The 26421-nt window shown below is 36.0% G+C and overlaps 1 protein-coding gene across 4 annotated transcripts in view; it reads right to left on the bottom strand.

The window, feature by feature from the left end:
• Nucleotides 1-26421, bottom strand: part of Ap2b1 (adaptor related protein complex 2 subunit beta 1) — a 113901-nt gene that overhangs the window by 63428 nt on the left and 24052 nt on the right. For all 4 annotated transcript variants that reach the window (XM_071603566.1, XM_027923815.2, XM_027923818.2 and 1 more), the window contains exons 4-10: nt 24710-24845; nt 22732-22977; nt 6364-6554; nt 4164-4385; nt 3749-3869; nt 3533-3628; nt 808-923 (exon numbers count right to left, since the gene is read on the bottom strand). In XM_071603566.1, the coding sequence (XP_071459667.1) occupies nt 808-923; nt 3533-3628; nt 3749-3869; nt 4164-4385; nt 6364-6554; nt 22732-22977; nt 24710-24845 (1128 nt within the window). The remainder of the gene's footprint in view (nt 1-807; nt 924-3532; nt 3629-3748; nt 3870-4163; nt 4386-6363; nt 6555-22731; nt 22978-24709; nt 24846-26421) is intronic.

The following is a 26421-nucleotide window of genomic DNA, read 5'->3' as shown; positions in this document are numbered from 1 at the left end:
ATTCTTAAGCATATCACTAGGCAGAAGCTTATGTTCAGGTATGCCTATGGTTGTAAGGCAAAATGAGATTTAGGATGCTCAGAAGAGCTGCTCTTATTTCATTCATATTTTTTAGTTGCTATCTTTTAGAATTAATCCCAAAAGGGAATTTTTGTCCATAAACCAAAACCCCTCAATCTGCAATTTGTGAAGCAAAAACAGATTTTGCTTATCTGTATGAGAGTAGCTATGACATTTCAGAAAAGGTCTGAAACTGGTAATTTACTATTATATGCTCTATAATTTCCCATGAAGTAATAGGTACCATGTAAGATGAAGAGTATAGCTATTACCTTCCTCGCTTTTATGGTAGGGTGACCATAAGTTTTTATCACTCAAACTGAGACATTTCTGAGGAAAAAGTACACAATCATAATTATGGCTGGGTAACGGGATTAAACTAAGGGCATGCCCAAACAACATACAGTTTTCCTACTTAGTGATTCTGATATGCTAACTTTAATCTATGCCAAAGACACTGTGTGTTAAGGTAGGGCATCATTTCTTCTAAACATAGTAAAGCAGAGTGAAACTCAGGTTTCAGTCCCTGTACTAACCATTTTTTTTATATTTACAGTTTTTAATAAAGTATCCTAGTGTGGTAAGTTACATTAAAAAGAGAATTTTCCTGTGTTGCTGGGGGAGGGGCAACACTCCACACCCAGGACACTTTGGGGTACACCAGGTTTCTCGGGCTAGCCAACTTCCCAGTGCCTTAAACATTTCCTAAATGATTTAAGGAAGAAGGTTAGAAGAATTTGGACATACTTGTTGGGATATTTGCGGAAGATGTCCCTGATGACAACAATCGCCTCTTGAACCACATAGTTTACTTTGGTCTGGATTAGATCAAGCAATGTGCTTACGCATCGCTCAGCAGATTGCTAGAAAAAGGAACATAAAAAATGAGAAGTCAGATGATCTATCTAATAATACTACATCAACATAACAAGATTTGAAACATACAGATGCATTGATTTAATGATCAGGCACTTAATTTCAGCAAACTACTGTAGAGACTGAACTATAAAACGTTTATCTACATCAGAAGTTCTAGATACACACCAAATTTTATTTATTTATTTATTTTTAAATTGGTGCCAGGGATTAAACCCAGAGGTGCTTTTCCACTGAGCCATATCCCCAGCCCTTTTAATATTTTATTAGAGACAGGGTCTCACTGAGTTGCTTAGAGTCTCGCTAAATTGCTGAGGCCAGGTTTGAACTCGTAATCCTCCTGTCTCAGCCTCCTGAGCTGCTGGGATTACAGGCATGCACTACTATGTGCCTGGCTAAGTGATAGGTTTAAAGAAAACAGTGTCAGGGCTGGGGATATAGCTCAATTGGTAGAATGCTTGCCTTGCATGCACAAGGCCCTGGGTTCAATCCCCAGCACCATTAAAAAAGAAAGAAAGAAAGAAAACAATTTCAACACATATCCTAAAAATTAAAGACCAATCTATCAAACGTTACAAACGTTTATGGATCACCCACAATGTGATTCCTAATGAGACACCAAAAGAAGTATACAGCATTGCCTAAGAAGTGTTCTTGTCAAAAACCCTTAACATGTCTAGGCACACACCTGTAATCCTAGGAAATCAGGAGGCTAAAACAGAAGTACCACAAGTTTGAGGCCATCCTCAGCAACTCAGTGAGGCCCTAAGCAACTTAGCAAGACCTTTCTCAAAATAAAAAATATAAAGGGTTGGGGATGTAGCTCAGTGGTAAAGCCCCTGGGTTCAATCCCCAAATCCCTGGTATCCCAAAAAGAAACAAACAAAAAAACTCAACATGAATTTTACCAAGCCTCTAGATTTAAATATTTTAAGGGGCTAGAGAAATGAGATCAATAAAATCACTAATATATAACAAACCAAATTCAGCCTCTGGGAAATTCTGTGAGCCTTCAATAAGTAATAATTCCTCATAAGGGACACCAAAATAAGTAAATAAAAGACTTAAAAGACATATTAACCCAATGTAAGGTGTGGACCTTGCTTAGATTTTGATTTGAACAAGCCAAATATAAAAGATAGTCTGATGCTAATTAGGGGAAATTAAATATGAGCTGGTCATTCAATAAGATTAAGAATTATTTTTAGTTTTGGGGAATGTCAATTTTATTGTGACATATTTTTTGCTTGTATTTGAGATACTGGGACTTGAACCCAGGAGTGCTCTTCCATTTAGTCACATCCTCAGACCTTTATATTTTTGAGATGGAATCTCCCTAAATTTGCCCAGGCTGACTTCGAACTTATGATCCTCTTGCCCCAGCCTCCAAAGTAGCTGGGATTACAGTCATGTGCCACGGCACCCAGCATAACAATATTTTTTAAAAGAACCTAATCCTGCTAGACATGGTAGTACACAACTATAATCCCAGCAGGCTGGGAGGCTGAGGCAGAAAGATTACAAGTTGCCAGCCTAGGCAACTTAGACCTCGGTTCAAAAAAAAATGGACTAGGTAAAGTGCCCCTGGGGTTTAATCCTCAATAACAAAAAAAAAAAAAAAAAAAAAAGAGCCTTCATTCTAGTTGGATGATATCTGCTGCATTAAAATAAAATAGTACCTCTCACCCTTGAGCGGGGAGGGACATCAAGAAGATAAGAGAAACAGAATATTTCCTTAATAAAATCTTCTAAAAGTCCTATAATAATTTACCCCAAGCAAAAATGTAATAAAAATGCTAGGTAGACGGCAGCACACCTGTAATCCCAGCAATTCAGGAAGCTGAGGCAGGAATACAGCAAGTTTGAGCACAAAGTTGGTAACTCAGGGAGACCCTTTCTCAAAATAAAAAAAATAAAAGACGACTGTTATTTCCTGTGGTGGCACACACTTGTAATCCTAGCAACTCGGGAGGCTAGCCTCAGCAACTTAGCAAGGCTCTAAACAATTTAGTGAGACCCTATCTCTAAATTAAATATAAAAAGGGCTGGGGATGTGGCTCAGTGGTTAAGCACGCCTGAGTTCAATCCCTACTATCAAAATATAAAAATAATAAAATTAATAAAAAAAATTCATGTTGAGTTTTTTTTTGTTTATTTCTTTCTGGGGTACTGATGATTTGGGGATTAAACCCAGGGGCTTTACAACTGAGCTACATCCCTAACACTTTTTATTTTTTATTTTGAGAAAGAGTCTTGCTAAGTTGCAGAGTATTCAGTAGCAAAGAACCCCTGATTTCAGTCCCTAGTACTGAAAAGAAAAAGAAACAAACCTTTAATCTACTAACTATGTGCTTTATTATTTTGATAAACTTTAAAAATATATTTCAAAGAGGGGCTGGGTTAGAGCACTTGCCTAGCACACATGAGGCACTGGGTTTGATCCTCAGTATATCACATAAAAATAAATAATAAAAGATATTGTGTCCATGTACAACTAAAAAAATAATAATAATTGTTAAAATATATGTTTTAAAGAGAGGAATGAAAACACTCAGAAACACAAAATTTGTGATTTCAACTTCCATTGGACACATACCTCCACCTTAATGGCACATCGTCCAATGGCCCGCACAGCTTTTCGAACAAAGTCCACATCTACCTCAGTGGCATATTCTTTCAGTTCTGCCAGAACCTGTCAAATATTGAGGAAGTGGGTAATAAATAAGGATTCTAAAATAGCAACCTCACTTCTTCTGAAGGCCAGACCTTAAGGTCTAAGTCATCATACATTTGAGACTACTTAAAGTCTGACCTGAGCAATGTTGGCTTGGGATGCCAGACGAATCATAATGTCCAGTTTCTCTAGTTTAACATAGATGGGATCATTGTACTTTACAAAGAAGACTTTTATTTCCTGCTTTAAGATTTCAGGCCTGTGGAACACATAAACACAAAAAGGGGAGGTAAAGGCACATATTTATTGATATATCCTTCTGAGTCTGTATTAAATCTGTACCTCTTCCCATTCCATCACCCAGAAAAAACAAAAACTTAAAAACTTCCTCTACTTTTTCTTTGCAATGCTGGAAATCAAACCCTGTTGTTCTGCTATATAACATTTTTGTTTTCACATATTTAAAAAAAGATTAACAATGACCTATCAAATATTGATATTAAACTTATTTCAAAATTACAAACACTTTAATCACCAATTCACTATTTCCAACCTTTTTTGGACAATTAGGTTGATGTTCCTCAGGGCAACATATTGCACTTCTGGCTCCCCAGATAGCAAAGTGACAAGGGGAGGAGCTAACTTCTTCAGCAGCATATTATAGTAGTCAGAATCCTTGGGTAACAACTCTAGAAACTTCATTAGGACTTTCACCGCTGAAAGCACCACGGCCGAGTTGGCATGGGACAGCCGGGGAGTTACCCGCTCGCAGATGCTGAGGGCAGAAAAGGAAAATTAATACCTTAGGTTGTAATTTCTTTGCTCAATCCATTTTATGAGGTAATGTTCAGAATCCCATGGCCCAGGTATCAAGAAATTAAAGAATCAGTTAGAAAAGTCAAATCTCCATGCTTAGTCAAATGGGGGTCCAACACTGCAGAAGCTTCATTCCCAGAAAACTACAGGCAGAGCAGGGATATCAGAAGACATCAGGAAACCAGCAACAGGGAATGTTCAAACTGGAAGGAAATTAGTGATACCCCAAACACTTGAGCTCATGCCATTTACCTTCTGGTTTTATAGTCCTCTTTTTGTCTCCCCATATTATGTTAGGGCTCCCTGCCTCACAGCCCATTTCTACTCAACCTATAAGAAGTCAAATTAAGCATTCTGAGAGTTATTTCGTAGTAAGAGACAACAACGCACTTGTGATTTAAGGTTTCAATGTAAGATAGAGGAGAGGAGTGAGCTGGCAAGAAAAACTACCCAACTCATGCCTCAGGATAATAAGAAAAGTTCTGATTTTTTTTTAAATATCAGAACATCATTGTAATATTCTCCCAACTTCTTCCTCTTCTCCTAGTCCCTGCCACCTATGCATAGATGCCTCATGAAATATTGGATATTTAATTATCTATGCACTGTTCTCAGAAACTAACCTATTTTTGATAGTAAGCTAAGGAAAGTTATATTGTCCAGAACTATCTATATTAAGGATACAAGATATGCAGGCTATGTTATTCTCTCCTATACCTACTTGGCTGATTACTCACTTCCTCCTGGTTTTCATACACATATCACCTTCTCAGTAAGCCTTCTCTGACTACTCTTCTTAAAAACTACAATCCCTCACCTCCAAATGCCTAGCATTTCTTAATCTTTTCCTTTCTTTGTTTTACTTGCTAGCACCTATCACCATCTGACATATTACATATTGTATCGTATTATGCATATTATACACACTCCTACACCCATCCCTCAGAATAAATCCTCCATGAGATCCTGCTGTATCCTTGGAGCCTACAGAGTACCTATCATACAGCATGGGCTGAATATTTGCTGAGTGAATGCATGGATGAGTGTTAATGTCAATAACCAACAAAAAATAATATTCTAAGTAAAGTTCTTTCCACATTTTGTACTTTCAATGATGGAAGAAAACTATTGGAGGTGTTAGTTAAGTCCACAGGGAATAATTTCCTGGGGAACTGAAGAGCATTTACATTCTAATAGCTTGGAAATCAGTTTCAGCCAAGCAAGGAAGGTTCTTATTTAACATAATTAAAATGTCAACTTTAATGAAGAGCCAGTGTTTCTTCAGAAGTATCTGCCTAGTACACTGCCTACACACACAAAATGCTCAATAAAAATTGGTGATAAATAAAAAATATGGATGTGTAGATGAATTCAGTAGTCATTTCTAACAGTAAAGGAAAATCTGTAACACTAAGGAAATAAAGGGCTAAAAAGATCAAGATGTGATTTCCAAAATCTCCAAATTCAACTGATATGATTTCTATAGGTAATGGGAGGCAGCATATATTTTGCTGACTTTAACATGCTTTTTCTAGTACTAAATTATAGGTATAGTTCAGTTAAATAACTATAGTATGAAGTCACTTACTATGTATCAGAATGAAAAGTGTTATCACTGCAGACATTCAATAACCTTTTATTTGCCAAATGGCTAGGAACTAAGACATGGGAGACAATGACGAGGGAGGTTTAGCAAAGGTACTACTCAAATAAGAAATGAAAAGCATACATTTCTTAGAAAGTGTTATTTTTGGCATGGTTTACTCCACAACCTAGAATGTTCCTGAATTCAGTGAGAAAATGTTTTGGGGATAACAATGTCTACCCCACATGTCCCTCAATTTCCTCAATCATAAAGACTATGATTCTAACAGTAGAAACTATAACTTATTGAATCTGGCAAGACTCTTAGCTATTATCCAGGAAAACAGACTGACCTCTGAGCTTCCCGATCATCTTTAGGGTTGTAATTAGACAGGCAGTCCAGGATGAAAATCTGGCCCCATTCTGTGCACTCATTTAGAGCTGTCAGCAGCTTATTAATGTTCTGAGGATTCAGATCAAGTAAGTTGCTGTTTGGGTGAGACTCACTGATTTCAGATAATGCTGCCACAGCATTAGCCACCACCTGGGAAACAAACAGATATGACCTTGATGCACCCAGAACAGCACAATGATATCCAACACTTATTCAACCTTTGCTGGATCACTTTGTAGATCTCAACTCATAACCATTCCTGGACATTTTATCTAGTCAGGCAAATACACATATTTTTAAATATATTTTTAATATATATTTTTAAAACATATAAGACACCAGTAATAATATATATATAGCTTCCTAGTGGTCAAGGCAATCCAGAATTATATCTATTAGCAGAGTCCACATTTTTTATTATAAAAATGTACATTAACTATTCTAATAGTACTCAAATTATAAAGACATACTAACAGCCATAAAAATGAAGTCTAAATAAGAAATATATATATCAAATAATGGGAAAATCTAGGTCAGTTTTTTTTTTTTTTTTGGTATTGGGGATTGAACTCAGGGTGCTTTGTCACCAAGCCACATCCCTAGCTCCTCCTTTTTTCTAAATATATTTATTTTTTAGTTGTAGTTGGACACAATACCCCTGTTTTATTTGTTTATTTCTATATGGTGCTAAGGATCGAACCCAGAGCCTCCCACAAACTAGGCGAGCGCTCTACTGCTGAGCCACAACCTCAACACTCTTTTTATTTTTATTTTGAGAGGGTCTCACCAAGTTACTTAAGGTCTTGCTAAATTGCTAACACTGGCTTTGAAAACTAATGATCTCCCTACTTTAGCCTCCCAAGTCACTAGGATTACAGACATGCACCACTGCACTTGGCTCAGACCAAATTATTTTATAGGTGTGTATGCATAATGGGGAGGTGATAGTGTTGATCATAGTACAGGTCTTGTAGTAGGAAAAGGTGGACTTGAGACCAGCTGCTAATAGAATATATAACTCTGAAGATTCGGTTTCCTTGTCTGAAAACTAGGGAAAACTGAATCCATCTCACAGATTAATTAAGTTTGAGAATAAAAAAATCAAATGACATATGTAGAAGTGCTTTAGATAGTCTTATACGAATTTAAGATGGTTATACTTCCATAGTTCATCAAGTATAAGTTATAGTTTTTCACATTAAGATCTCTGAAATTGGTATGCATTTTACAATCAATGGCCTGGCAGTTTAAGAGAAAACTTTTCAGGGTAGAGATTTAGCTCAATGGTAGAGAGCTTGCCTAGCATATGTGAGGCCATGGGTTCAATCTCTAGTAACACAAGAGAAAAACAAAAGAAAGAAAACACTTTTCTTTTCTAGTAATACAAAAAATAATCATGCATCTTATAATCAATGAAACTGTAGACTCAATGAACAGTATTCCAAATATATCCTTGTTTCAGAGAGTACAGTAAATTAAAAATTGCTATCCTAGGTAAGAAAATACACCTTCATCTGAACTCAAATTTGTGAATTATGTAGTTACAAGATGAAGTCAACACTCTATCAAAATTAGATTATTTCTAATATAACTAAAAAAATCTATAATCAATGAATATCTAGTTATTAAAAATTTAAAAAAAACTCAAAATCTCACAAAAATATTATCCTACAGCCATGAATAAGCGAATTTTAAAATGTTTTATAGTAAGAATCCAGTGTTACTAAAGATTAACAAGGTGAAGCTGGATATAAATCTGCTCAAGTATAATGACACAACAGGGCTGGGGTTGTGGCTCAGTGGTAGAGTGCTTGCCTAGCATGTGTGAGGCACTAGGTTTGATCCTCAGCACCACATAAAAATAAGTAAAATAAAGGTATTGTGTCCATCTACAACTAAAAAAAAATTTTTAAATGACATGACAGCTTCAGCAATCATATATATATATATATATATATATATATATATATATATAGAGAGAGAGAGAGAGAGAGAGAGAGAGAGAGAGAAATTATTCTCAAAAAATGTCAACCCAGCCAGGCGCAGTGGAACACGCCTGTAATCCCAGCAACTTGGGAGGCTGAGGCAGGAGGATCGAGAGTTCAAAGCCAGCTTCAGCAAATTAGTGAGACCCTGGTCTCTAAAATATAAAAAAGGGCTGGGGATGTGGCTGCTCAGTGGTTGAGTGCCCTTGAGTTCAATCCCTTGTACCAAAGAGGGAAAACAAAATTTTAAAAAAAACTTGAGAAATGGAGTTTTGAAATAACCAGAACTTATACTTCATTAGCTTCAAAAAACGTAGTGGCTATAATTTAGCTACTGGTTTTAATATCTACATTATATGCATAGCCTGAAGATTATTCTACTATATGATTTTGCCTTAAAGTTAAATAAAGAGATACTATCCATTATTATGTAAAAGATAATGACGGCATAAATAGAATAATCTCGAACTGTAATATGGTGGTTAGAACAAAGATTCCAAGATAAAAATCTCAGACCCACTTAGCAAAAGATTATGTGAAAACTAAAAGGCATAAGAAGACTGAAACAATCCCCTCTGTGTATTTCATGAGCAGGAAAAGATATTTTATTTCTCATGCTTAATTAACTCGATTAATCTTATTTTAGTATAAAAAATCAGAATGTCATATTGGAAGATCAAATGCCTATTCTGATCTACTGCTGCCAATACATGCCCAATCTTGATTTCCAGTTGTCTAAAATAAGCCTCCTACTACAATTACCATTTCTGCTAGTGAAATTCTTTTCTGTTTTTTTTCTTTTAAGCTAAATAAAAAGGCCCTATAATAGAAAACAAAGAAGAAGAAAAGGCAAGAATTGGAATTTCTAAAAAGAACAGGAATAGAACAGAAGGATGCTAAACAGAATGAGCAATTAAAATTCCTCTGTTATCATCATAGGCAACTGGAAATTAAACTTGAGTATATAATGAAGCTAATGAAGTGTAAGTTCTGGTTGTTTAAATAGGCGACTTCGGGCTGGGGATGTGGCTCAAGCGGTAGCGCGCTCGCCTGGCATGCGTGCGGCCCGGGTTCGATCCTCAGCACCACATACAAACAAAGATGTTGTATCCGCCGAAAACTGAAAAATAAATATTGAAATTCTCTCTCTCTCTCTCTCAAAAAAAAATAAATAAATGAATAGGCGACTTCACTTATCGTCATATTAAAACAAGAGAGAGAAAAGTCAGTCCTACTTGAAGATATAGAAAGATCAGATCAAAAGATTAAGCTGTTGAGCAAAGATGACAAAGAAAACAGTAATCAGTGTCAGTCACTGCCTGTGTCAGTGACAGGCTAGAGGGGATGCCCTCCTGCCCTGTGCTAAACCTCTGCTCCTCTAAAATTCCTAGAGGTTCTTTCCATTCTAGCTCTCGACTCTTATCTCCTAATCTTCACATCCAGACAGTTATGTTTCCAGAAATGTCCTAAGACAGGCCATGAGGAAGTGCTTCAAGTCCTCCTAGTCCGTGAACTGCCTCCTCCACTCTAATGGAAACCTGAAATAAGCAGTCACACTGAATCTGAGATAAAGAAAAGGACTGTCTTTAAGAGAGCAACTAGGTGGCAAGGACCATCATTTGTTGATGCTTAAACTATGCGTCTTTGGAATTTTGTACTTTGAACACATATTGTTTGCTTTTAAAAAATAAACTTTTAAAATTATAGATTGAAATTAAAGTTTACTTCTCCAGACAATAATATAATATCATAAGCATGGGATTTAGTAAAAAAAAAAAAAAAAAAATCACAGAACAACACATTCAACCCTTATAGTAACTGCCTTAATTTCCCTGAAATATTAAAACAAAGTTATGCCCTTTCACTTGATACAGCACTTTGATTTTGAATTGTTAAGATAACCATATGCAATGTATCCTCCCAAGATAACTGGCATTTCTTAGGAAACATTGCTACAATGTTAGAAAAGTTAGTTTCTAACACAGAAAGGGGGTTGGGAAACAAAGATTTGCTTTAAAAACAAATTTATAAATAGGGTTTCTTAAATGAGCTTTCTCAGTACATGAACTGACTTATAAAAAGTTGGCTTGCAGGTTTTACAAAGAAATATACCCACTGTAGTAAAAAAACAATCAAGCCCCAAAAACCTACCTTCTTTTTCATCTTGCCTCCTAATTATGGTTAAGTTCTAAACATTCCCTACCCTTTCCCTTCATAGACCTAATGCAATATAGATATAGGTATTAAAAACTTTATATATACATATGTCCACAAAAGCATATGTAGATACTCATAAAGTCACACTCCTAGACAAATCTTTTTTTTGCCTTATCAACAGACTTCTTTGTTGGTTGATTGGTTTGTACTATTAGGGATTGAACCAGAGGGCTCTACCACTGGTTTTTTTTTTTTTTTTTTTAAGCCACAGCCTCCCCCTTTAATATTTAATTTTTGAGATAAGGTCTTCATAAGTTACCCAGGAGGGGCTACTGAACTTGCAACCCTCCTGACTCAGCCTCTTAAGTAGCTGGTATTACAGCCATGCACCATTATGCCCAGAAGATGGCTCTTCTATTTGATAGTTCTTTATGGACCCCTGGAGTCATCTAAAATTTTTGTTAAGGTAAGCAATTTGTATTTTGGCTTACTTTACATTATGCCTAATCAAGTTATATTCCCAAGGGATAAAAGATTATAATAGTTAAAAAAAATTATTGGAACTTACTACATGCCATTAAATCCTCATTAAATTTGCTATTAAAATTCACCTGCTCGGGATAAAAAAAACAGGCTTAAAAGCTCAGTGACTTGCTTAAGGTCAATGCAGCCAAAAAAAGATATTGCTTGAACCTAAACTCAAGGTCCATGTCTGATTCCAGTATCTGAGTACTTACTAATCACTCTTGTCTCCAGTATTTACATAAGTCCCTAGACCTGTGAACTTCAACTGAGAGAAAGGGAGAAAAGCAGCACAGGGAGAAAGATAATAGAAGCAAAACATCAATTCACAATAGCTAAATTGTGGAACCAACCTAGATGCCTTTCAGTAGATGAATGGATAAAAAAAATGTGGTATATACACATAATGGAACATTACTCAGCATTAAAAGAGAATAAAATCATGGCAATTGCAGGTAAATGAATGGAGTTGAAGAATATAATGCTAAGTGAAATTAGCCAATCCCCAAAAAACAAATGTCAAATGTTTACTCTGATATGAGGATGCTAATCTATAATGGGGATGGGTAGGGAAGCATGGGAGGAATGGAGGAACTTTAGATAAGGCAAAGAGGAGGGAGCGGGCATGGGGGTAGGAAAGACAGTGGAATGAGATGGACATCATTATCTTAATTACATGTATGAAGACACGAATGGTGTGACTCTGTGTGCAATCAGAGACATGAAAAAATTGTGCTCTATATGTGTAATATGAATTGAAATGCATTCTGCTGTCATATATAACAAATTGGAATAAATAAATTTTAAAAAATTATTTCCAGAGAGGTGACATGAAGATTTATATGAAGACTTTTCTACTTTGTATATTTCAGAGATAATCATATCCTATCAGTACTTAAAGTAGCAAAATTTACTATTCAGCTATAAAATCTGATTTACAAGCTATATCTATTTCATATGCAGAAATTCTGAGGACATAAATTTGACCTCATTTTTTTTTTTTTTTAAAAAGGAACAAGCTGGAACCGTGGGTATGGTTAGAATAAAAATGATCCTTAAAAAAGAATTCTAGGAGAAAGTCTAGATACATACTTGGAGTGGAATATTATAGACAGAAGCATCTTTATGAGAAACCTCACACATTTCTCTGTCCCTTAGAATGCTCTTCACCCGACACTCTAATTTCATTCTCCTTCATAACCTAAGAACCCAAGAAACATCATTTTTCTGTATGGTGACCTCCTATTAATTAAACTAGTATTTGGAGGGCTTTGATTTCTAACAATGAACTTCAAGGTTACAATAGTCTGAAAAAATTTATGCTTCAGTTTTTCTGTTCAGTTTATAATTTTTTTTTTTTGCAGGCGGTTGCCAATGACAACCTGAATAAAGTGAAAAAAATTGAAAGCAATAAGATAACTGATCAAAACTGTTTCCATATGAAGAAACATGTGGTTTACATATTTTCATCCATTAAGCAACAGTTTAGAAAATTGTCATCTCCTTTACAGAGCGGCCTCAAATGACATATAAAAAAACAAGGCAAAATGTACTTAATCTAAAAATTTCAGTCATTATTCTCTCCTCATAGACACAATGATTGTGTAGTACCAGTAAAATTTCTCCCCCTCATAAACAAGTAAATTTTGAAACTTATACTATAAGCCAAAACACTGTCCAAAAACACCAACTGAAAACAAGTTGACCACATCGTGTTCCATAATATTCCATTTTCCCAATGTTCTTCCTTGGAATGAAAGCTAAAATTGCCTAGTTGAGCCAACATACCTCATGGCAAGAAAGTCTGATTACTTATTAACAAGCAAGATTAACAAATAATAAAATTCATTTTATGTGGCTTAAGATATAGTCTGACAAAATGCAAATATTCTCAAAGGCAAAACACTACAAATAAATACCAACAGACAAAAAGTGTTCCCCTAACAAAGAGTTAGTTACTTAGCCCAAAGGTTCTAAAGTTCATGAAAGCATGCTGCAATATGAATCAAACAAAGCCTTCTCTCTCACACCACTTATGATCTCCCTTTTGAGTAAAATATTCCCATGCCAAATTAGAGCTTTGAGATCATCTTAAAGGAAAATGAGAATCAACTTTCAACTTCTGGTAAGCAACTCAAACTATACATACAACAGATTCAGTTTTTAGGAAATTTCCGATGAGAACTGCTTCAAAGGTATATTTTACTTTGTAAAAATAATTCTGCAAAGATATGGTAAGTAATAATATAAAGTTCATTTGTTGTAAAATTGTCCTCAACTTTTAAAATTCTAATCTTTAAAATCACTAATATCCAGCACCACAATCACTATACAAGAGAGAATATATGTTTGTCATTATTGCAGCTTACTCTATAGTAGGTTTAGTATTAGAGCTCTGCAAATCCTCTGTCCTTTTTTTAATAAACTTTTTAAAAATTCTTTTTAGTTGTAGATGGACACAATAACTTTATTTGTTTATTTGTAATGTGGTGCCAGGGATGGAACCTAGTGCCTCACGCATGCTAGGCAAGCACTCTACCACTGAGCCACAACCCCGGCCCCATGTCCTTTTTTTTTTTTTTAAATATATATTTTTTTAGTTGTAGATGGACACAATACCTTTATTTTTTTATGGTGCTGAGGATCGAACCCAGTGCTTTCCACATGCAAGGTGAGCACTCTACCACTGAGCTACATCCCTAGTCCCAAGTCCTCTGTCCTTTAATGCTCACAAGAATCCTATGACAGAAGAACTATATTTAATCTCCATTTTACAGATGAGAATACTAAAGCTTAGGGAAACCATACAGCTAAGAAATGGTAGAACCAGTATACAAACTCAAGTCTGGTGCCAGAGCCTGAATTTTAACTATTTTGCTACAGCCACTAGGAAAAAAAAAAAAAAAACAACTTTCTGAACTGTTTTTATAACTTTTCTGTAAATTTAAATCAATCCCCCTGCAATAGGAGATTATTTAAAAAAACCAAAACCCAAATTGGCAATAATATGATAAGGTAAAAACAATGATTTTAAGAGAAGAAAAAAAAAAAAAGTTGAGAACACACAGAAAACAATTTCCACAAAGTGTATTATATAACAGGGGGGGGGAAAGTGCCACAGTCTGGCTGGGCACAATTCAGGAGCCACTTGTCAAAAGAAACGAACTTTATTTTTATAACACACACACCACACCACACAGCTCCTCAGGAAAAACCCTCAGAACCCAACTGCCACAACCGGCTTCCCACAAGCCTCTCAACCTCTCCCACTCCTCCTGCTCTTGAGGCCGATTGGCTGGGTCGTGTGGGTGGAGCCAAAAAAAGTCCCCCAATGAGCAGCTCCTTGGTCTGAAAGGGAGGGGAAACAGCCCAATGAGCATCACCTCAGGGGAGCCAATCAGTTGGCAGCTAGAGGTTTGCTGGGGCCCTTGAACCAATCATCAGCTGGCAGCTGGAAGTTTGCTGGGGCCCCTTCAGCTGTGGCTCTCAACAAAAAAGTATTCACTTTCTCCATAAGCAGAGACAGAAAAGTGCTCAGATCAAGTAATGGGAAATTCAAGACTGTGGGCCTGACATCAAAGCAGTCTCCAATGAGTCCACTTACTCAACACTTCAATTCTGCAGAAATTAACAGCAGTTCCTCCTTTAGTACCAAATGTAACTTTAGTCACTTGAGGAACTCAAGACACAGACTGAGCAAATCACCTATATTACTTCCAAGTGCCTACCGCATAATGACACTCATACACGCCTAAAATTCCACAAGTTCCCTAACTTCTTTATGGACATTTGGTATGAGTAACAAGTTGCATTTCTAATTTCACCAATGTATAATATTTTAATTGTATTACTATTATTTATTAAAATATATTTAAAAATTGAAGAAATCCCATCATTAAGGCACTAAATTGACATAATTACGTTTTTCTACACAGTTTAAACCTATCTTTGACAATTTAACACAGTCCCCATTAATACCAAATATATTCTGACAAAAATCTTCCTTGAGCTTAGAAAATAATCTAGACAGACTTAACTTCTTCAGTATTATCTTAAACTAACAACAAACCACTGCACAAGATTTCTAAAGCCTAAATAAAAATTATAACAACCAATGGTGTATGTTAAATATGTTCAAGAATAGTTGCAGTTTATTAAGTATTTGCTACATGTCAGGCATTATTTAAATTTTAAATAAATTATTCTTCCATTTTCAAAATAATCCAGTAAAATAAGAATTTTACAGATGAGAAAAGTGAAACTCATTTTAAATAATTTGCTGAAAGCCACATTTCTAGCTGTCAGCCAACCCAGAACTCACCTCAGAGCCATAGCAGCCACTCTGGCTCTGAGGTCTACAGAGGCTGAATATCCTTTATCTGGAATGTTTGGAACCAGATAAATATTTGGAAATGTTTTAAATTTCTTATTTTTTCAAATTTTGGAATATTTGAAAAATATTACACACGTAATAAGCTATCTCAGGGATGGGACCCAAGTCTAAAAACACAATTCATTTAAAAATTTTTTTTTTTTAGTTATCAATGGACCTTTATTTTATTTATTCATATGTGGTGCTGAGAATCGAACCCAGTGCCTCACACTTGCTAGGTAAGCCCTCTACCACTGAGCCACAACCCTAGCCCCACACAATTCATTTTATTTCATAGATACCTTATACACAGCCTAAAGGTTACTTTAAACAATAGTTTCAGAGTGCTGACATCTTGAATGCAATTCATCACATAAAGTAAATTTTCCACTTGTGGCATCATGTCAGTGCTCAAAAAGTTCCAGATTTTGAAGCATTCTGGATATTCACATCAAGGGATGCTCAAGCATCTAATCTCTAAGGTTTTATGATCTAGACACTATTGATAGTTAGGCCTGGTAGGGGTGAGTGTGGGGACACACTATCCTCTGCACTGTAGGATGTTTAAAGCATCCCTGGACTCTACCCACAAGATGCCAGTAGTTTTCCTCCCATCAGTTATGACAACCAAGTGTTTCCAGACATTTTCAAATGTCCCCTGGGGAACAAAACTACCCCTGGTTGAGAACTATTATCACAATCATATGCTGCATTCTATGTGTTGGATAGCACACAGTTGAAATACATACCTTCTTCTAAGAAGAAAAATGTTTTCATAAAATGGTTTTTCAGCAAAATTTTTAATTAATAGAAGATGGCAGTGGCTCAGGAGGCTGAGGCAGGAGGATCACAAGTTCAAAGCCAACATTAGCTACATTATGAGGGCCTAAGCAACTCAGGGAGACCCTGTCTCAAATATATATTAAAAAAAAATAAAATACTATACCAGATCTAAGTTAAGACTGTTTTGAGTATGTTGCTTGTGCAAAAGAACCTTCAGCAAATAAAACCAACTTTTTTACTAATTAGTTTACACGCCAGGCAAGGGGACGCACACTTGTTAATCCCAGTGGCTTGGGAGTCTGAGAAAGAAGAATCACAAGTTCAAGGTCAGCCTCAGAAACTTAGAAATAAATAAAAAACAAAGGAGTAGGATGTGGCTCAGTGGTAAAGTGTCCCTGGGTTAAATATCTAGTGCAAAATCATCATTATCATCATCAGTTTACACTTCTGCAGAAATCAAGCAATAGAAAAGGGATACTCCCCGCTCTTGAGACTGACAGAAGGCCTAGATGACAAAGATCAAAGGAACTATGCAGTAAGCCAAAGGGCCTCAGGAAAACTAAGATCAAAAATAAAAAGCAAAGCATGTATGGTGGGGCCATCCAGGGAGTCCCTTGAGGAGATTTTAACATGAATATGCTAATTAGAAATACCCCCAAAATGATTTTGAGAGCAAAATAAAAACCATAGGAAGAAAAAAAAATCCTAATGTATGAATAAAAACTAGAGGATACTCACTATCATCTAAAGTGCATTTTTTTCTTGTATATATACATATACTTGTGACATAATATTTCTAAAATTTTTGAAATTGTGAAGAAATCATGGAGGTTACTTTCCTATAACTTCAAAGTGCTTCCTCATCTGGAATAAAGGTTTGCTTTCAAAATAATGAACAAAATTTACAATTGAAAATAACTCTAATTCCCTTAGAACAGATTTCACTGTATCAATCTGTACAGATTATCAAAGGAATCAGCACCTTTTAAATTAATATCATAGTGACATTAGCCTTTGCCTAATGTCTATTAAAATGACTATAGTAACAGCTATGACCTTATAAAACAGGTGTATTAATGGGCAATTTTTATGCAAAAGCTCAAGTAATACTCGCAACAACTCTCCAAGAGAGTACTCTTCATTTTTCAGAAGAGAAAATAGACTCAAGAAAATTAAGCAATGTGAACATAAAGTCCTAGCTTAATAGAGTAAGAATTTATTACTTCAGAGTCCACCTTTTTCTATCAACTTGTATGTCACTGAAATTCAGCTTTAACTAAAGTATAAACGGCAAAACAACTGCAGAAAACAAGGTGTGTGATACTCCCCCAAAAAGACAAAGTAAAAATATAATAAAGTTCTATTATTTCAGCAAGGCACAATACTACTTGGAACAAGACTGGAGGCCAACATAACCCCAAGAATTTTCTTTTCTTTTTTCCCCCAATTCTGGGAATCAAACCAGGCCTTGCTAGGCAAACACACTACCACTAAACACATCCCCAGTGCTTTTTATTTTAAGACGGGGTCTTGCTAAGTTATCCAGGATGGCCTTGAACTTGTGACACTTCTGCCTTGGCCTCCTGAGTTGTTGGGATTCAAAGCATGAGCGACTGCACCCATCTGAGCTGTTAGCTCTTGGTCAACATTTTACTCTCATATTAGGAGATTTCAAAGTCATTCTGCATATACTCTAGTGCTTTCGTATATAGGATGCCCTTTGAAGTGCTTCTTCAGAAAACTAAGGCAGAATGCCCTTCAAGTGTTCATTTCCAAAGTGAGTCTAGTATTTACTGGTGCCCGCTGCTGCCACCGTGTGGAGCAGCCTCTGAAACAGCAGAAGAACAAAACCACTCCTCAAGAACAGTAAACTAAGGACTCATATCCATCACAAGAATAAGAGGATTAAGATGATTTCATAATAAAACAGTATCCAGATAATTAAAGACATATATAAATTCAAAATAGTAGCTGGTTCACAACCTTGGAAATGGGCTATGCAAAACAACAAAAAAATAGCAGCCACTTCGAGAAAATGAAACAGATTTATATACACACACATATTTAAATTCTGTTGTGTACATACTAGGTCAAAATCCTGGCTACATTACTACTTGCTGCATGACTTTAGGATAGTTCTTTAGTCTCTATATACATCTCTTGATCTGTAACATGGAATAACTTCTATTTCACAAGGCAGATCTGAGAACTAACTGAAATATTGTACATAAATGTATTATTGTGCCTGGAATAGAAGGCATTTAAGTATTTCTTTTCTTAATGACATAAGATCTTAAAAATTCATGAGGTGTTTGAGCTATTGAACCTTATATTCTACCTTTACACCTTGGAAGTTAATCTATCCAGTTACTTAGTTACTCAATCTAATTCTTAGCAGCATTTGATCCTACTGATAAAAATAACATCAGTGTGATGATTGTAATATTTCATATAAGGTTACTTTTTATAATTGCAATTGCATTTTTAGGATTAAAAAGCAGGGCATAGAGTTGAGGTTAAAAGTATGGATTTATGGGCTAGAACTGTGGCTTAGTGGCAGAGTGCTTCCTCACATGTGTGAGGCACTGGGTTCGATTCTCAGTACCACATAAAAATAAATAAAATTATTGTGTCCATCTACAACTAAAAAAAATATATATTTTTTAAAAAGTATGGATTTAAAGTCAAAAGTAAGTACAGTTGTATAAGTGCTGGCTTTTAAGTCCAACCTTTTCAGTGCTTCACTAAAACAGCAAGAAAAAAGGAGTCAAATGATTTGACTATGCATAACAAGGCCAGGACAAGAGTAAGGCAAGTGAAGCACTATTGGCATGAAATTTAAGAATACAGCCAGTACTTAAGTGAATCTCTCCTTTTTTTTTGGGGGGGGGGGGCGGTAATCAGGGATTGAACTCAGGGGCACTCGACCACTGAGCCACATCCTCAGCCCTATTTTATATTTTATTTTAGAGACAGGGTCTCACTGAGTTGCTTAGTGCCTTGCTTTTGCTGAGGCTGGCTCTGAACTTGTGATCCTCCTGCCTCATGAGGATTCTGAGCCTGTAGGATTACAGGAATGTGTCACTGTGCCTGGCTCTCCTATCAGAGAAAACTGCTATTGCTACTGAGAAATCTCACAAAAATGTAAAAAGTCTTTCTATTAAGTGGGCAGTAGATTCAATAACTGGGTAGCTAATGATGACATCCAGCTCTTGGAAAATTTTGAGACAGAGACCAAAAGAATGGGCTAAGAATGTAGCTCAGTGATAAAATGCTTGCCTAGCATAGATGAGGTCTGTGTTTAATCCCCAATACCTCAAAAAGTAAAAATAAAAAAATATAAATTAAAAAAAAAGATAAAGAGACATTCCTAAAACAGTTTTTATAAAATCTACCAAGTAACCTTAAATTTTACTTAAATAAAAGTAAAATTTAAATTTTACTTTTAGTAAAAATTTTTGAAAATCTCCACAAATCTTGTTACTATAAAATTAGGTTGAGAATTATTATTATTATATTTTGTATTGTTTTAAATTTAGAGACAGGGTCTCCCTGAGTTGCTCAGTGCCTTGCCTTTGCTGAGGCTGGCTTTGAACTCTCCATCCTCCTGCCTCAGCTTCCTGAGCCACTGGGATTACAGGCATGCAACATCATTTCCAGCCTAGGTTGAGAATTATTAATAGAATAATATATTAAATTCAAATAGAAACCCATTCATGTGTTACCTGCTTAAATTACATACACCTAAGGAATGGAAAAGAAAATAAGCAAAACAAGATTGGCATGTATTGATAGTTATTGGATCTGGTAATGAGCTCTTTATTTATTACGTTCATTTCTAATGAACGTAATAACGTTCATATTTTCTATTCTGAATATGTTTGAAGATTCCCATAATAAAAAGCATAAATAAATGACATACATATGTTGTTTAAATGTTCTGGATGAAAGGAAACTATCTCTTTCTTCTATAACAAAAGCTTAGAATAGAGCTGTGGATGTTGCTCCCTTGGTAGAGTGCTTGGCTACTATGTGAGGCCCTAAGCACTGCCAAAAACAAAACACAAAATAAAAACTGAAAAATCTTAAAATAAATCAGATAAAGAAGGCTTGTTCCAGAAACTGTATTCCCTTAGTTGATCTGGATAAATATTACACAGGTTAAAAACAAAAATGCTTTTACTGTTAAACCCTTAGTCCTTAACCCAGAATTTCAAGGGTTCTGCACCCCCTCTGGAACTGGAATTGCCTGAAGAATTAATTTTCATTTAAATCCACTCTTCTATTCCCCACCTCCACCAGTGAGAGAATCAAATCCAGGGCCTCCCACATGCTAAACAACAAGTGCTCTGAGTTATACCTCTAGCTCTCTATCCATTCTTAGCACCAATGAATATTTAATAAGTTTCCACAGGGTACATGACATTCTGCTTATCTGGTTGGTGCTTGGAACCCAAACACTTCATCTCCTTATTTGTCCTCAGAGAACTTCAAAGACAGCTGCTCTAGATAACAGTGAATCTGGGGCCAGAGTTATAGAGCTCAGTGAAAGAGCACTTGCCCAGCATGTGCAAGGCACTGGGTTTGATTCTCAGCATAGCATACAAGTAAATAAAAAAATAAATAAAGGTACATTGACAACTAAAAAAAAAAATATTTAAAAAAGTAATATTGAATCAAAAGTGGTAACAAAAACTCAAGTTGGTACCCAACATTCCATACAATAGATATTATTGCCTCATAAACTTATCTTAAAAAAAAAAAAAAAAGGTGTCACATGGTGCTGCTTGGAGTGGGGGTTGTCTGTACAAAAATTATGATTAAATATTACACAAGTTGTTATGCCCTTAGAGAAGTCTTGGTTCCACACTCATCCCTAAGCCTAAAGATGACTAAAGATTCCTGATATTAGTCAGAATAATACCTTTAAAATATGTAGCTTGCTTCATTCTTTGACCTTACTACTAATCTGAAAAGATAATAAACGGAAAGCCAAGGTTACCCAGAAAATAAGTTGAACCAAATGAGACATCAAAGAAGACCTGAGTACGTAATGGGCAAGGAAGAAAAACATCTATTTCGGGCAACTTCTAACTCTTCTCTCCATTGAAAAATTTCAGCAAAAAAATATTTAGAGGTTATCTACTGATTAACACTTAGTTATTTGTCTCCAACTAAATACTATAGTAGACAAAAAGGGGAACACTTTAAAGAAAGTGGCTATTCCTCCCTCTTCTCAGTAATGACACTTAGTGACAAATCAATTCAAATAAATGTCAATGGTTCACTTGACCCCCTTCATTATACAAGTGTGTATCATCACTATATCCGGTTCAAACTCAAAAAATTTAGAAAGCTAGGCATGGTGGTACATGCTTACAATCTCAGTGGCTCTGGAGGCTGAGGCAGGAGGATCACAAGTTCAAAGCTAGTCTCAGCAACTTATTGAAGCCCTAAGCAAATCTCTGAGACCCTGTATTCAAAATAAAAAATAAGAAGAGTGAAGATGTGGCTAAGTGGTTAAGTGGCCCTGGGTCAAACCCTGGTACCAAGAGATTATTTTCTTCAGATACATGTTTTTGGTATTTTTTCTTAGTATAGAAATAGAAACTGAATCAAAATGAAGAATCTTTATTGTCTAATTTTTTTCTTTTTCTTTTTTTTTTTTTGGTACTTTGCCATTGAGGTACATCAGCTCAGTCCTTTTTATTTTGACACAGGGTCTGGCTAAATTGCTGAGGCTGTCCTTGAACATGCAATCTTCCTGTCTAAGCCTCCCGAGTTGTTGGGATGTTAGGTATGCACTACTGCTCTTGGGAAGAATAACCTTAAAATATGTGTATGTGGGCTGGGGATGTGGCTCAAGCGGTAGTGCGCTCGCCTGGCATGCGTGCGGTCCGGGTTCGATCCTCAGCACCACATACAAATAAAGATGTTGTGTCCTCCAAAAACTAAAAAAATAAATATTAAAACATTCTCTCTCTCTCTCTTAAAAAATATGTATGTATAAAATTTTAAGATAAAACCACCTGAAGAAAATGATTATAAAGTTTATTTCTGAGGAAATACAGGGGTAGGTATAATAGAAAGTTTTGTTTTAAGACTTTACAATGCTTATATTTTGAACAATTGTCACACCTCAAAAACACTGAGGGTGAGAGGTACACAATAGTCATGTTTCCATAGGTATTTATGATCCAATGTCCCAAAGACAGGTTTGTGTTAAACATGTTTTGAAAAGGGACACTTTTGGGGGGGAGGGTGTCAGGGATTGAACTCAGGAGCACTTGACCACTGAGCCACATCCCCAGCCCTATTTTATATTTTATTTAAAGCCAGGGTCTCACTGAGTTGCTTAGCACCTCGCTTTTGCTGAGGCTGACTTTGAACTTGCGATCCTCCTGCCTTAGCCTCCTAAACTGCTGGGATTAACAAGGGGTGCCCACCGTGCCTGGCTGAAAAGGGACATATTTTAAATACTGTTCTCTTTATAAAAGCAGTTTATTACCATAGGATTTGAATCTGCTATGAGATCCCGTAGAGAATCCAGAAATCCCTGATCTTCCACCATCTGGGCATTGATATCATGGAGTTTTGCCACACAGACTGCTGCTGTTTTCCGAACATAGGGGTCTTCATCCTTTAAGCACTTGCGGAGGGGCTCACAGAGATATTCTGTAATCTTGTCCACCCGGATGCAACCCATGGTCCTAACTGCCAAGGCCCGAATCAAAGGATTGGGATCTTCACAGTCCTACAAAAACAATATCAGTTCTGAGTAAATAAGGTAAACAGTCCAGTTGATGCAAGCCACAAGAGAATATTTTAGTAATTTAAGTTTCTGGTTACACCTACAACACAACATAATCTCCCTATTCCTTTTCTAAGTAAAAGTTTTAGTTGTCTATTCAAGAGTTTAGAAGGAAGCCAGGCATAGTGGTACATATGCCTATTACCCCACCTAGTTGGAAGGTTAAGGCAGGAGGATCAAAATTTGAGGCCAACCTGAGCAACTTAGCAAGAAGGAAATCACCTGTTTAATATTCAAAATAAGGAAAAGCCCAGTAGTATTTAATCCAAGGCTAGCCATATAAATCCATGCACAGCTCTAACTTTCAAAGTATGTAAACCAAAATCTTCCCAATGGATTGAATAGAAAGACACACACACACACACACACAATGATTATAAAGGCACTTAACATGGAAAGATAATAGTGGCAAATATATGAAAACGGTGATTATATTTCATCTATGAACCACCAGGTGGGGAGAATGAAAGTTATCTTCCCTCTGGACTTTGTATTATACAGAAAAATACAAAAAAAGCCCAAAAAGTCTACAAGAAGAAAGAAACATATTGATAATTTTTCAAACTTTAAATAAAAGTTAATTTTTTAGAGATGCTGTCATTTCTTTCTTTTTTCTTTTCTTTTTTTTTTTTTTTTGGTATTAGGGATTGAATCAGAGGCACTTAACCAATGAGCAACATCTCCAGCCCTGTTTGTTTTTTATATTTTGAGACAGGGTCTCACTAAGTTGCTTGGGGCCTCACAAAATTACTGAGGCTGACCTTGAATTTACAGTCCTCCTGGATCCTACTGCCTCCATCTCCCAAGTCACTGGATTTCAGGCATGTATTACCACACCCAGGTTTTTTTTTTTCTCTTTTTTTAATGTAAACTAATTTCCGGTCAGAGAAAAAAAAATTAATGGAAACAATCTTATTATTATGTTTATCAAATCTAATGATAGGAAAAAAATCTGACTATCTATTCAATTACATTAAGGCAATTTTTGAGGTTTTAAAAGTTTTTAAAGATGTGACAATAGTACTCTGGTTATATTTTTGAAAAAGATATCTTATTCTGACAAATGTAAGGATGAAATGGTATGATGTATTGGCTTTGCTTAAAATTTATCTAGCAGGAAAGGGGTGTGGAGATCCAAAAGCTACACATATAGGAAGTGTAATTATTAAAATTATAAGATGGGTATTTAGGAATTATAGTATGAATATTTAAAATTTTCCATAGTAAAAAAATCTTAATCAAATATTTTAAGACCTAGGAAGTGAAACGAAAGTAATACTTCCTATAGTTTCTAATACTGATGACTGTTAAGCTAATTTCTACAAAAATAAAATACATAAAGCCTCAGGTAACTAATACAATAACGATATGCCCACCTTAGTCAGCCTTGGAAGGTAAAACAGTGAGGTTTCACCTGGCTTTGTTCTACCCATCTGGCAAGGATACGTGTACCAAGCAGTGCTAACAGAAGGCTTAACATATGGTTTGAACTTTGCTTGATGACACTTGCTGACATATGGAATGCTTAAAACATGAACAGTTCTACTTATCGCCAATACTTCCCTGGCAGCCTTCCTCTGAAACAGAGGTTGCTTATTTGCAATGCAGACACTAACTATACCAAGAATGGTTATTGGAAATAGAAGGGATTGCTGCAGTCCTTGGGAAAAGTTACCTTCACAAAGCTGTTGACAGCCATGATGGCCATGTCTGGCTGACTCTTGGCATAATTCATCAAGTAGAGATACACAAGTTTCTTCAGTTCCAGGTTATCAGTCTGCATACAGTTCACTACATCTGGAAAGAGAGAGCTGAGAAGGGAAAGAGAAAAAAGAAAGTAAACAGGCGTGGCTGCTAAACTGCTGGAAAATGAAGAAATGGCTTGATTCAATGATTTGATACAAGGACAGTGTCCCCATAGTGACAATTATTTGCTTGTTAAGTTTTTTGGTTTTGGTACTGGGGATTGAACCTAGAGGAGCCTTACCATTACTATATCCCTTTTTATATTTTAGTCTGGGACAGGAACTCACTAAGTTGCTAATGACTTCACTAAATTGCTGAAGCTAGCTTCCAATTTGTGATCCTCCTTGTTTTAGCCTCCCAAGTCACTGGGATTATAGGCATGGGTCACTACATCCAGCTACCACAGGGATGATTATCATGGAAATTAATTACTAAAGGAATTAGAGTACTGGTCCCAAGGACTCTAAATGGCTTTTTTTTTCTTCTTTTTTTGATGGTGCTGGGGTTGAAACCTCATGCAAGCATTCTATCACTGAACTATATTCCCAGTCCTCAAAGTAGTTTTTGAAAACAACTTATTTTTATGAAAAATTCCAAACAAGTAGAGAGTGCAATATACAAGCCCAATGTACCCCTCACCCACAAATACTGCTACATGCCCAATCTTGTTTAATTTATGTATTCAACCTACTGTCCCTACTCTCATTCCCACATTTACCTGGTTGCTCTGGATTTTTTTTTTTTTTTAATTTTTAAAATTTTTTGTGAGGCAGGAGTTTGAACCCAGGATCTCAAGCACTCTACCACTGAGCTATATCCCCACCCCCTGGATTATTTTAAAATAAATCCCAGACATCCTATCATTTCATCTACAATATTTTAGTGTATCTTTCTACAAATCTTTTTTTAAATCAATCTTTCTCATACTAAAAAGAAAAAAAAACAGTAATTCTTGACATCAATCTACTGCAGTTTCAAAGCACTATAGTTGTTATACTTTTTAATGCTCATATTCTTCCAACTGCCGCCCCATCACTTTTTTTTATTTTGGGGGGGGGGGTACTAGGGATTTAAAGGGCACTCAACTACTGAGCCCTGGCCCTCTTTATTTTGAGATAGTATCTCACTGAATTTCTTAGAGCTTTGCAAGCTAAATTGCTGAGGCTGGTTTTGAATTTGCAATCCTCCTGTCTCAGCCTCCCAAGTCCCTGGGATTACAGGCATGCACACCATGCCCAGCCTTCCATCCTTGAACTTAGTTAACTCCAGGGTCCTTGTGAAATGGCCCTGTATTTTCAGCAGTTCCTTGCCTTCTCATATGACACGATGCTTCATCCAGGCTCATCTGTACATGTCTAATACCAGATTCAGCAGTCATTTTTCTAATGTCCCAATTTCCTTTTAGTGAAATGTATTTACCTTTTCTTTTTTTGGTACTAGCGATTGAACCCAGGGTGAATAACCACTGAGCCATATTCCAAACTCCCTACTTCCCCTATTTTTTTGAGACAGGATCTCACAAGGCTGTTTAGAGCCTCACTTAATTGCTGAGGCTGGCTGATGCCTCAGCCTCCTGAGCACTGAGATTACAGGGGTGTGCCACTGCACCCAGCTTATTTTTCTTTTTAACATTACACATTC

The sequence above is a fragment of the Marmota flaviventris genome, chromosome 17 (assembly GCF_047511675.1).
Source record: "Marmota flaviventris isolate mMarFla1 chromosome 17, mMarFla1.hap1, whole genome shotgun sequence".
Taxonomy (NCBI): domain Eukaryota; kingdom Metazoa; phylum Chordata; class Mammalia; order Rodentia; family Sciuridae; genus Marmota; species Marmota flaviventris.
This window is presented reverse-complemented; position numbering and strand designations above follow the sequence as displayed.